Below are 13,901 nucleotides of genomic sequence, written 5' to 3'. Positions count from 1 at the left end.
AGTGCATATATTTCTTACCGACAAATCATATTACATACACACAATATGTAATATCACTATTTTTCAGTGAGCATAAGAAAATTGTTGCTTCATGAAATCATGTGGCAGCACGGTCTTCTCCTCCTTGAGACTCAGTTGGTAAATAGGTAACTAACAACTTGTTACCTTGGACGAATCATTGGACTTTTAATAAACGTATACGACTTTTTACAACGACGTGTTGTTTAATTAACCATTGGCAGAAAAGAGGAACAATACCGTACTATCGGATAATATGAGAATCAGTAAATATTAAACGTTAAGAATTCCTGTCACGTGATAAATATAAATACAGTGGAACGCAATAGATTCAGACGACTTGCGATGTCAATATACAAAATGACGTTACAAAAATCGCTTGTTTCATGATAAACATTACTTTTTCATGCTCCCATAGTTTCCATTTACACGCCACGTAACGGATTTAAAATTCACATGTATCTTTGTACCCATACTTGTTAAATATGGAATTGCTAAAGCGAGAGGTAAACATCTTTTTCCTCCTTGTTTTTCCTTCATTGAGTTAACGTAATTGTTTCTGAATACATGAGTTAGTCATTATTGTAAATATCATGTCTTCAGAAATCTCCATTTGAGTATATATACATCTGGTTGCTTTACATTATGCGATGTTCAGAATCATGATATTTTAATATAATGTTAATTATGTCACAATAATCTATTTGTACATATATATTGTACAAATATCTATTTGTACATATATTGCATATGCATACATTTCCAGAAAAGAGGGAAAGAAATTAAACGATTGTCTATAGACCAAAACATACCAGATGTTCCAACGTTGGAAGGATTTGAATGTTTGCTCGGAGAATCTCCTACAAATTATCCTAAAGGTGAAGGTATCGAAAATATGGAAAGTGAATTACATTTTGCAGCCATTGATGCAGAAATATATGACCTGGAAACCAATGAAAACGATACACAAGAAACAGAATGTAATTTACAAGTAACTAATACTAAGGTATTTCCTCTTTTGGTACTTTAAACATTTAAACACAGATAGACTAACATAATTAGTCAAGTAATAGGAGTTTAATTCTGTTTTAAACTGTACTTAAAAAAATAGGAGTGACTTCACAGCTATAAAGTAATTTAAATAATAGATAATCTATTATTAAAAGATTACATGTAGCATAAAATATTAAAAAACGACTTAATAGTGCTTCTAATGATATTTGTCATACTTCTGTAAACATATAATTTACAAGCAAAACCATCATATAAACTATCTACTACATATTAGCTATATAAATATGCAGCTATTCATAAGAAATAATTTATGTAATACATTTATTATGTTATCATTGATCTTCTTATATTACACAGAATTAAATTCAAAACAATGCACTTAATTTATTTTCAAAATGATGACCAATTTAATTAAGAATTCATTCTGACATAATTTCTAATTATAATATTATTGTCACATTTTATCTAAAATTAGAAAGTTATCTATCTAATAATTTCAAAAAATAATACATTAATGTAAAATTACATTGTATATCATGATGTAGTTGTCTTGAACTATAAGTGTGCTTATATTTATAACATTCAGTATAATTTCAAATATATAGTTATTAAGACATGTAGTTGCTTCTCTTTGAATGTGTATTATTCTTTGTAAATGATTCTAATAAATATTTAAAAATTAATTGTAGGAAGAAGTTGATGCTTCAGCACCATTGGAAGAAAACATAGATGAAAAGGTGGAAAAAGTTGAGACACTACTTTCTACAGTACAATTAGAAAATATTGCACATGACACTCAAGTTCCTAATAATAATACAGTAGCACCTGATTTATCAATGTCTACAGCAGCATCTGATTTATCAAAGTCGACAGCAGCATCTGAGTTATCCAAGTCTACAGCAGCATCTGATTTATCGAAGTCTACATTAAATACATCAAATGTAAAGAATTTTGAATGTAGCAAGAAAATCAAAGAGAAAACAGAATCTTCAACAGATACAGTGGATGGCACAAACAATACGTTGAAAGAAGTTAAACCATTTACAGATAGCCAGTTAGCTTTGCTCTATGATAACCAAGAATTGGGAATAATTGATATGTTTATTTCAGAATTCACAGAAACTCAACTTAGAAGTAGTGCAGTTAAACAACAACATAGATTACAAGTGGAAACACAGAAACAATTATGGTGTTTAGATAAAGCATCCATTACAGAAGCAGGAGAATGTCAAGATGGAAATCCAGTTACTGCTACACATGAATATTCTATTGCACACTTCAATAAAAAAGCATTAATATCTCTGTCACGAACGCTGTCAACTATAAAAGATATGTTGCATAATACCCAAGCATTGTATTCTTACGAAGCTGAATTATTAAGATTACAAATTGAACATTATATTCAAAGTGTATGCAATTCTTGTAAGGAATTTGCAAGTCTTTCGCAAAACGCACCCATTAGCCTAGCAATTGTACAGACACATTTACAAATAATACCACAATTAGTGGAAATCAGGATGTGTATAACTATATTATTTAACTTTCAAAGGAAATTATTAAAAGACGGAAAATTTGTAACAGACACTAGAGAGTGGCTTACAAAACTCGTAGCTATTCTGTTGAGAGTTGCAAACTGGCAAGATCATTTATTCTTATTAAATCACATCTTGAGATGCCCTGGTGGTGTAATGAATTGGGCATGTAGTTATGTACAAATGCCAGCACCCCAAGAGTTCACTGAATCGAGTACATCACCGTTGAATGACCCATATTTAGATCACATAGTAGCTACACTGGCTGTTATTCTACTACCAATAAAAGATAGAGATAAATTTCTCGAACAGGTATTTAAATCATTTTAATATCATAGACAATCTTTGTACGAATTATAAAATCTGTTGTTTTGATTAGGTACAGATTTCATTACAAGATACAACATATAGTCCTGGTGACACAGTTTGGGTAATGTTAGACCAAGAAGGCGAAGAAGATGAAGATATAGCAAATAGTGGCGCAAATCTCTATGAAAATGATCTGATTTCTTTACTGAATCAAATTCCTTTTAATAAAGTGTTCAAACATATATTATACATACAATGCCAGAATGATGGATACCATCAGAACAAAAATTTCATTACTCATCATCACATGTTGCGCCTTTTTGCATTTTTTACAATTATTGTTAAACTTCTCAGACAAGGTTTAAAAACATATGATTCCCCACGATATAGACAACTAGCTAAACGGCTTTGTGCACTAATTAGAGATATCGTGCAATATACTAGTGACCAATGGGAGGAATTCAATAAGACTCAGGTAACTGCACGTGCTTATTTAATGATATTTTCGTACAGTTCCAAAAGGTATTTCCTGAATCATCTGAAATTTTACTTTTACAGCCTACTGATAAATCAACATTGCTGAAACTGCAATTGGAGTTTGATTATTTCTTTTTAAGAGCAGTTCTATCCATATTTTCTTCCCGTCGTTTGGGCGCGTGGCAATATTTAGCTACTATTTCGTATCATTTAATATCCTCCAATACTTTGTGGCAAATTTTCTACATTTTACACACTGATTCTATACTAACGGACATTCATACGACTAATCTACATGTAGAAAGTAAGTACAGTTCTCCGATAAAAAAGCACACAATAATAAACTGGAATACAATTTTTAATAATATAATAATTCTACAGACTGGGAAAATGAGTTAAACTGTCCACAACTTCGTAAACACTTCGAGGAAAAATTAAGTAATATGCTAGGAGATGAATCGTATTTCCTTTTAACGACTTTTGCTAATATGGCAATGGCAAGAGTTGACAAAGATTATGACTTTGTAAGAGCAACAACGATTGATTTATTTCAAGTACGTATCGATATTTGCCTTATTTCTAAGTTTCAAATATTTAACAATAACCATAATTTACAGATTGGATTCTTAAGCGAAAAAACACAAGATTCTTGTTCTAAAGATGCTCGATCTCTATTATCAAATTTAACATACAAATATCCTTCACTTCTATCAGATATTTTGCACAAATTAAAAGATAATTTTGAATCAGCTGGAAAGGTAAAATTATATTGTTAAACATTCTTTGGTAAATAGTAAATATAAATGCCTAACTAACTTCAACATTATCAATTTCAGTTAAGTTTATATTTATTTACCGAATTGAAGATAGACAAGTGGAATCCACAAGAGCAAGACATAATGATACTTTCTACGTGGTTACATCAACATTCATTGACGTCAACTGAGAATTATTTAGCTCGACTCATTCTTTGCCAATTGAATTGGGGTTTCGACGAGTACGTACACAATTCTTTATTTATTTGATATTTTGCTGTCTTAAATAAAGATACATACAGGATCCGTTTTAAATTGATTGGATAAACAAAAATGTGTAAAAGTTTCATGTCAAAAGTAAAGAATAAATATTTTGTCATTTAATAAACAATTTCAGAAGTTTATATATTGTTGTATTATTTTATTGCGTTATGCATTTTGCTTTTTATTTTTAGTTATTTGAAATGACTTCTGTGTTGAATGACTATAAAATTTATTTAATTGATATAATTTTGTCACTTATATCAAGTCTAAGAAATACAATTTGTACAGACCTGTTTCGCATAATACAAATGTAATCGTTCTCTTTATTACAGGAATGGTAGTTTATATCTTCCCATTGAATTACACAGACGCATAGCACTACTAATTGTTGAACTTACAATGAAGTATGTACCTGATTGTCCTACTGAAAGTGCATCTTTATTGGTAGAAAGCGTTAAACAGGTATAGATGTTTAAATACAACATCAGCGTTGTACTCTTAACGTAATTTTTCTAATTTCTTTACATTAAACTGGAATTTGTAGGTTTCATTGATGATAAGGCCACAGAGTGCTGAGCAGATTTTTGCGCTGTGGGCATGGGAAATAGTTTCTAAACTTAGATTACACCAGTTCGATCAGAATGACGAAATTTGTCAATATACAGTAATGAATCCGACAGACGCATTTGCTCATATACCGGATATGGATTCCGATTCGTATTTGGAAATCTTAATGATTGGTACACGCGAAAATCAACCGATTGCGTGCTATGTAGCAACAGTTATGACATTATGGGGCCACTCTGTGCCTCTGATATGTTCGAAGGGTTTCAGTCAATTGCATATATTACAGTGTCATTATAAATATGAACAAGTACTTGTATGTTTGCATAATATTATACCGTTATTCTTGGACTGTGTCGATTCATTGCTAAAAAATGACAAATTTATTAGTCTAATTATTTCTTTAATTATGGCTGATAGATCTTACATGAATGTGGCTAAAAGTTTCATAGCCACAGAGTTTCCTGGAATAATATTAAAACAATTTTCAAATATGATACATTCACATTTACGTCGTTATAAAAGGTAAGTAATTATAGTTCTTTAAAGTAATTAAGCTCGTGTAATGATAATTATTATTGCAGATACTGTTTAGAAACACCAAAGAAATTTGTACATTTATGGTTGAATGTACTTGTACTTGTACCAGATTGGAACAAAGATCAAAGTGTAATGTACTTAATGGACACTGTGATCAGTGCTGCATTTTTTTATGCTGAAGCGAAAACATCAGCGGAGAACATGTTTCAAAGTCTTCTTTCTGTAAGATTAATTACAATATTGAATATTACTATATTTCGACTGTGATCTAGATTGCATTGTGGGCCCGTAACATTTCGGTATTTTATTAATTTTATTTTATATTACACGCTTTAATTTTTCATCGAATATATTTTCAAATTTGATTAGGATATAAAAGTTCACTGACTTAATGAATTATTTTCAGAATACGACGTCAACTCGGAATGTAGTAGCATCATTTGGATCATTTTTAAACTGGGCAACTGGCTCTTCAAATTCAATTAGCCTTTTAGGAGGATCTATACAATCAATTTGGGTTGCTTATCAGGTGCTGTCGGTTGAACAGTATAATAGGGAAATTAAAAGTGGACTGTGGCGTGAAATTTTGCGAGAGTTATCTGCACAGAATAAAATATCATTAGATACAGCTATTAAGGTATGCATAGCGCTAGTACTAGTCAATATTAATTTCAAAATTTTGTTAAAAATACTCTTCCTTTTTCAAATTTATATTCACAAAGTGTTAACAGCTAATACTCGATGATTTGTTTGAACTTGTTATTTTTTACATTTTGTATCGAGTTTTTCTTACCGACGAAGATTTCTTTGTCAGCGACATATATAAAAATACCAATAATATGTGCTTTTAATTTTGATTTGATATTATTTTTTTCAGAGAGCTTGTACAACAGTGAAAATGCAACCGTTCGGAGCTAATGGATTATTTATATATCGTTGGTCTCAACAAGCATTGGATACTCCTATGGATCATCCTCTTCTTCCCCTTTTATGGCAAAATTTTTTTACTCTATTTCTTGCCAGAGTTCCGACAACATCTGGGTGCGTTTCACATGACGAAAAAATAATCAGATTTTTATACATTTCGTATTTCGAAATTACAATATATATTTTATCTTTGCAGACTTATCGATCGTGGCGGCGTCGGTGAAAAGTTTTTCGAAGGAATGATTAATTTAAGTTACTTGAAAAAAATAAAAAAGAGACTACACGATACTACCACGTATTTTCAATTAAAAGGAGAAAGAGATTTAGATGAGGGGAAACCAATTACAGATGAAAGACGAATATTTTATTTTAATGCTGCCAAGTATATAACAATGAAATACAATATGTACTGTAAAAAATTATAAGGAAAATTATATAAACATATGTTTACAGATTTTACAAAACATTAAGTTTGTGGCTTGAGGAACCAAGATTACAAGAACCAGGCCTTTACCTTCCAGCTCTACCTCCACAATATATGTCACAAAAATTAGTGTTGCTTGTTCAGGAGGACTGGGTAAGTTAAATGATTTTAATTTATTTGATCGAAACGAGAAAAAATGTAACACTTTTCATGATATTTCTTTAAATAGACTCCGTGGTTAGAATATGTTGATTACTGGACAGTTCAGCAAAATCAAATGAAGGCAGTCCATGAGTGGGAACGTTTGTGTTATAGAAACCAAGAAAGTCAACTCCAGAACAGAACAAATCCATCAATTATATTTTTAGAAATAGCTGATCCATTGCAAAGAATTTTTAAAAGATTAACTACATATGAACATCCTATTCCGCCACCATCGATAAATCGAATTAAAAAAGTTCTTAATTGCGTGCCTAGAGATAATCTGTATAATTCTAATTTGATCGTTGACTTAATCAAGCCTTACCTTAAAATTATATCAGATTATGCTCAAACGTATAATCTACTGGTTTCTGAACATACAGCTGTAGATTGTAGTTTCCTGGAATTAGTGCCTACACTTTATCGAGAAATTGAAAATCAGATAACACTGCATGCATTATGTGATACAGCACCTTCGAATCAAAAACGATCTAGATCAGGAACACCGCCTACCGTCCATTGTGCTGGTCCAGCAATAATTAGATTCGAGGTAAGGATGATAATGTGTTTTCAACTTCGGATAAACTCCGGCTAATCATTATTTTATAAATATTCTTGATATACAGTAGTGCCTCAATATACAAAATACCGAAGCATTATTGTATTGCTGTTGTTAGACAAATTTATATTACCATTTGACATTTTAGGTAGCCGAAGCTCATATTAATAGTGGCGTTGACGACATGGTAACACAGAATAGGGCAGAATATGAAAATTTATTGATAAAGGCTAGTCAGCCACCGCCTAGTAAAGTCACTCAAGGATGCGTCTTTATAGACCATTTACTTGCGTACGTATTATAACTATTAGCTCATAATACATAGATAAACATAAAATATAAGATTTAAGGCTTATAGAGAATTTTGATGCTAAGATTCTCTTGTGATTTCTTTATATGCATGGAAAGCTATTATCACGAGATGGAGTAGTGATGGCACGTTTAAATCAGTAAGAATCGATTTCTTATTACGTTCTTTTAAGATTTTGCATTTCGATCGTGTATCTCTTAAACTTGATATTGGATACAAAGAAAGATATGCCAAGCTTATAACAAGAAAATACTCTTGTCACCCTATTCGTCTCATCGAGAGTTCTCTATACATATGCAGACGTTGCAGCACAACCTTAGACCCAAAAGGCTCTACGAGACTTAACATTGCTCTTCTTTATTGTTTTGTAGAATGTTAGAACATGAAGTAACTTTAAGTCGAACTAGTGAAAACACGGTGGTGTTATGCAAAATTCAAGAAAGCGGAGTTAAATTGTTTTATTATCTCATAGAATATTACACAGAGGAAGCAGCATTGTGTCCGCCGACGAAACAACTTATTACAACTTGTTTAGAAAAGTTGGGGCAAGTATGTATAATTGTGTCTAATCTATAGGTGTGATGGTACATATTATTAATATAAATATTCGAAAAGTTATTTATTAGTGGCGAGGAAAGTCAAGGTCCACAATTATTAAGTACTATAATACAAAGACCAAATCTTGGTGGATTACTTGGACCATACTTTACACCTGTAGCTGGTGGCGCTTCGAAATTTTTACACATGTATGAAACACTTGTTGAACTGTCAACTGGAATCAACATAGATCTTTGTTTTGTATTGTTATCGAAGGTGTGTTATTTGATCCAGCAAATTTTCGTTAAATTGGTTTGTAGTATTTATCACGAACATGTTTATTTTCATTCTAGTTTGATATTGGAAGCTGGTTGAATTATAGACGTCCTAAGTTGAGCGAACGATCGACGTTCATAGATTTAGTATCCAGAGCTCTCTGTAATATAGGCCTTAATCCCGATGAAGACAAATTGATACTACATGAGGTATTCATGTTTAACCATAAAAAATTTTGATATACCTGTTAGTTTCTGACAGTATTTATTTTACTGTCCCTCGTGATATATATTTTCTTACAGCTATTTAGAAATCATTTACGACTCGTTTTATTACACGAATTTCCCGAACACTATGGTGAAGTTTTGAGTGTGGTATTAAAAAGTAGTGAGAGTCAAAATTTGTCATTAGACGTGTGGCGAGATTTATTGGGGACTCTCAGTGGTAAACCAAAAAATTCATTTTCCATTCAGTCGTCTAAAATTAGGGACGATATTCGTCACTATGCTACTGAACAAAGGCTTCTTTCTAGACAAGAGGTCTGTTTATTTTACTGTGATCATTATCTACATTTTATTCTTTAATCTTTATTACAATGTACTGACAAACTTGAAATCAATTTACATATTTCGTTACAGATGTTCGACACAGCTATATTATTAAGTAGACATTTTATGCAAGAACGTTTGCAGTATGGTCTTTATGGACTGTATCCAAAGTATAGAGTTTACAACGAACCATTAACTGTGTTCCTTGGCATGGTTATAATAATTTTTCAATATTATTTTAAGTATGTGAAAAAATATGGCCTGTCTTAAGTGATATGTATTCTCCTTGGATTACTCCATATTGGACGCGAAATTTAAAGGAACCGACAGCTGCCTGGATTCAACAACTTACAGATGATCGATCCGTTTTATTGCCATGGATTATTACAGATGGTCCTTATGCTAACAAAATCGTGGCAATGTTCGTCGAATGTGTTCGTTTTATTATTGACACACTGCCAACATCCAGCAAGATCTTGAGCTTCGTCTGGCAGTTCTATGTCACTAATTTTGCACATGCCTCGGTTAAAGATCACATTCTAAATGTTATTCATGGAAACTTCTTATCATTGCCATGGGACCATTTTTATCCAGGAGTAAATGACATAGATTTTATGATAAAAGTGATTGACCAATATTTACCAGACAGTCATTTATTTCTTGGAAGTGTATTCATATGCGTGAATTGGTCAGTTTGGATGAACGAGTATCTGGCAGCACAGCCATTGCCAGTTACAGCAAGAATCCACGTTTATCTATTAAATTTATTAGTGAAGTTATCAAACGAACCAAATGTCCGACAGGCAAGTTAAGAAAATGTTTATCTAAAGTAGTTTTAATAGATACTTTTTATTGCCACAGAAGTAGATTTGACCATGTGAGATAGCGCATAAATTTTTGAAATATTAAATATTATTTGCCACAATAACATAAAATATAATATTACAAATGACCATGATCTGAAAATGAGAGGAAAACATTTTTTTTTCCCTAAGAGAATTTATTGTTAAAATTGAGGACCCTGTTTCTGTGACCTCACAATATATCTCTTAAGCTGAAACAGTAATGCAACTAACACTTTCTGTACAATATTTTAAAGCATATTATATTTCAGAATGAGAAAGCAGTTCAATTAGTCACTGAAGCTGAAAAGTTTTCATGGCATTTACTGGATGCGACTGCATATGATCAAATAATTAACTGGCATGTTATGAGTTGCGATCCAATTGTTATTCTGAATATTGATTATGACCAATGTCATCCTATAGATATTGCTGTGAACAAGTAAGTATATAATTTCGTGATTGAGAATTAATTGTAGCGTAAATAAATGTGTTTTCTGTTCTGTATGTATATGCGTATCCAGTCTGTTAAAGGTATCAGCAGGGTACAGCCCTTTTTTAATTCATTTCCACCCAACTACATTAAAAAAGAAACAAATGTATGTTCGATCATCGATAAAACTATTGATCAGTTGTACAACTCGACACAAATCTTTGTTATCTACGACTCCAAAGTTATTTACTAATGCATTGTTGAGAATGTTAGACGACATGGAAGCTGTTATTATGAATAGTAAGTAATGATGTGACCTAACGGGATCATTTATGAAAATAAATAAATATAGTCCCGTGATAAAGTGAATGAATAACGTAACATTATTTTTTAGCTGTTCCGGAATCACAACAAATCGCGGAAGCAAGTTTGCTAATAACTGAGTTGTTGCATGCTACCAATCAAAGTGGGCTTTTAATGGAATATCTTCGTACGAGTTGGACTTCGTGGCTTTTGAAAAGGACAGCCACGAATTCGATTCTCATAGCTGTACTTAGAGTTGTAAACACAGCAATTACTTCATCATCTATACTTGGAGAATTAATGGAGGCTGCATTGGAAGCATATTTTAAATTTAATGGTAAGTAAGTTAAAAAGTAGTATAATATGTGCCAATAATCATAATATACTTATTAAGAGGACTTTAAATAAAAAAATTAACAATAAATTTAAAGTAATATTGCAGAACTGTAAACATTAAACCAAGCAATTCAAAAATTCTAAAGGATAAGTTTCTTTGCTATCTAATTCTAAATATTTTATAAACAGAAAGAAAACATTTTGAGAATGTGTTTAAAATCCTTGCAGTTTGTTTTAAGATGTTGAAAAGTTTAGAGCGTATTATGTGGATAAATGTTTAAAAAAAATTTATTTACATTGCCTTATTATGAGAAAAATAAATGTTTACATGAAAGCTTGTGTCGTATATATTTGCTAATTCCCAGTTATTTTTATTAAACTTCTTATTGCAACGTTTTGATTTATACTTTAGCATCTGATGAAGTTCGACCAACATGGGCTACAGTTTTAACTATTTTACAACCAACAATGTCTCGACAACCACCACTGGAGATGGTACTTGTTTCTGAAGGAAGGCTTCTGACTCTATATTCCGTCTTACTTAAGCGACTACCACTATGCCATGATATCAAAGAAGAAGGAGAGCTTCTTATAAATCTAGTCGATTGGATCTCTGCTGTAAGGCCCACGTAAGTAATAAATTTCACAAGTTTCTACATAGATGTGACTATATCTGTTCAAAAATATTTTATTTAGGGATACCAACGAAGAAAAGCTTCCTCTGCTATGGGCTAAAACCTGTGAATTAGCCTATAGGCAATGTCAATATAATGAAAATACTTTTATCGCTGTTAAAGCTCTCAAAGGTTTAGCACGTGTTTTATTAACAATAGCCGACGAGGGAGGACAAAGTTGGGGTATATTAGGAGCTATTGGTTTTAAAAAAGGATCGCAGCTCTCTATTAGGTAAATTAATAATCCATTTTAAAGAAAAGCTATGTGTACTGTAGGAAAAAGGTGGGACAAATCGAAACATGCATATTTCCAATTCAAATAAAAATTGAATAATCCGTTTACCATTTTACAATCAGAGGCTTTTTTTCAAGATGACATTATTGTTACAAGTACTAGGCGACCACCGAATAAAACGTCAAGACCTACTCGTATCACAGCGGAATCGAAAAGACTGTTGATATTTATCGACGTCAAGAGTATCGATTAAATAGACGCGGTTGTTTTGTGGAAATCTGAAACTACTAAAGTAAATGTATTCAAACAGTCCAGGTCGAGAGCGAATACATTAAAACAGCCGATCGTAATTCGCGTTGTCTATTAATTGTCTCTTCTTGTAACAATATTAATCTTATTACGATCGAAAAAAAGCTTTTAGGATTACAAATTGCAAAGTGTGTTCATTGAGAATGCATTTGAAACAGTGTTGTTGGCGTTATATTAAACGATCAATGTGTTACTACGTGTGTTCTTCTAATTGTTAACTATGTAGTTAGAGTCCACAGTACTTATTACACAGGGTGTCCCAAAAAGTTTGGACAATCCGCAACATGCATGCAAATACAAATCAAAATGTTCTTTACCGTTTTCTAATCTAAAGCTCCAGTTCCGAAATATTAGCAGTTAAACGAACTCCAATCAGCTCAGTGGTAGGCCACACGTACGCGCAGACATAGTCAAGAAGCAGAAGCCAGTCACTTGGGCCGTAGGCTTCGTGACTGTGCTGCGCGTATGCGTGAGTTCGTTTAACTGCTAATATCTTGGAAATGGAGCTTCGGATTACAAAACGGTAAAAAAATTTTGATTTGTATTTGCATGAGAAATATGCATATTGTGTAGATTGTCCCATATTTTTCGGACACCCTGTATATTGGAACATGCACACTTCAGATTGCCCCATAGTCGTGGTATACTCTTATAAATAATAAATCTGCTTTATTACGGTCATAACAATGTTTATATATCATTTATTTAGGTGCAAGTTTTTGAGTCGTGCAGTAGGCGTGTATTGTTTGGCACAATTACCTGACTCGAAATTTGAGCAACAATTACTGAGGTATAATCCTCATTCACCTGGAGTTGCGCCTATAAGAACAACCGATTCAGATTCAATGGACATTCGACCTAGTACAGAGGCCATTAAAGCTATGCAGACTTTGGAAAGGCTTTTATTAAACAAGCAATATATGGAACTTAAAGGAGACATAGAACGTTCAATTAGATTGATAAGAGATCCTGGTAATTCAATACATAATGCGGTAACAGTGATAGGTGTATTAACGACAGAACTTTACAATCAAAGATATTTACATGTTTTAATTGAGTAATTGAAGTCTTTATATTGTATATTATCAATCGCTTTTTATTACACAAATCATAAAAGTGTTTCTCTGCTATATAGTTAAGTTTTATTTACATAATATAGCGTCTTTTATATGGATCTAGTCATTAAATTATAATTTCATAATTATAACTATTTAAAAAAAAATGTTATTACTTTAGCAAAAAACTTTATTTTTTATATTCATGTATATGTAATATGAACACCTTTACTATAGCTTTATCACTTAAACAATATTTAACCAAAAATATATAAAATATATTATATATGAAATATAATATATGAAATTGTTTAAAATAGTGTTGATAATCTAATCCTTATACATATACGTTGAGCAAAGGGCCTCGAATCATAGGGACACGAGCTCTCTGTTAACAAATATTTGCAGAACAACTTGCAGAATGACAATCTAGTTGCCATCAGTTTCTCCCTTGGTCCA

The 13,901-nt window shown here is 31.9% G+C and overlaps 1 protein-coding gene across 1 annotated transcript; it reads left to right on the top strand.

Moving 5' to 3' along the window:
• The first annotated feature begins 99 nt into the window (after window positions 1-99).
• LOC107187433 (ectopic P granules protein 5 homolog) lies at window positions 100-13,448 on the top strand. The gene is given in 29 exon segments (XM_015575538.1): window positions 100-138; window positions 785-1,024; window positions 1,722-2,876; window positions 2,944-3,348; window positions 3,432-3,663; window positions 3,732-3,904; window positions 3,968-4,108; window positions 4,187-4,347; window positions 4,702-4,831; window positions 4,914-5,458; window positions 5,518-5,695; window positions 5,880-6,110; window positions 6,351-6,514; window positions 6,597-6,782; window positions 6,854-6,977; window positions 7,054-7,575; window positions 7,733-7,875; window positions 8,266-8,443; window positions 8,510-8,707; window positions 8,785-8,916; window positions 9,010-9,246; window positions 9,346-9,493; window positions 9,496-10,058; window positions 10,370-10,539; window positions 10,622-10,830; window positions 10,925-11,170; window positions 11,582-11,798; window positions 11,866-12,075; window positions 13,097-13,448. Coding segments are annotated over 29 exon segments (7,629 nt in total).
• The last annotated feature ends 453 nt before the right edge of the window (window positions 13,449-13,901 follow it).

The sequence above is a fragment of the Dufourea novaeangliae genome, unplaced genomic scaffold, assembly GCF_001272555.1.
Source record: "Dufourea novaeangliae isolate 0120121106 unplaced genomic scaffold, ASM127255v1 scaffold89, whole genome shotgun sequence".
In the NCBI taxonomy this organism is placed as follows: Eukaryota; Metazoa; Arthropoda; class Insecta; order Hymenoptera; family Halictidae; genus Dufourea; species Dufourea novaeangliae.
The sequence above is the reverse complement of the archived record's forward strand: the minus strand, read 5'-3'. Positions and strand labels throughout refer to the sequence as shown.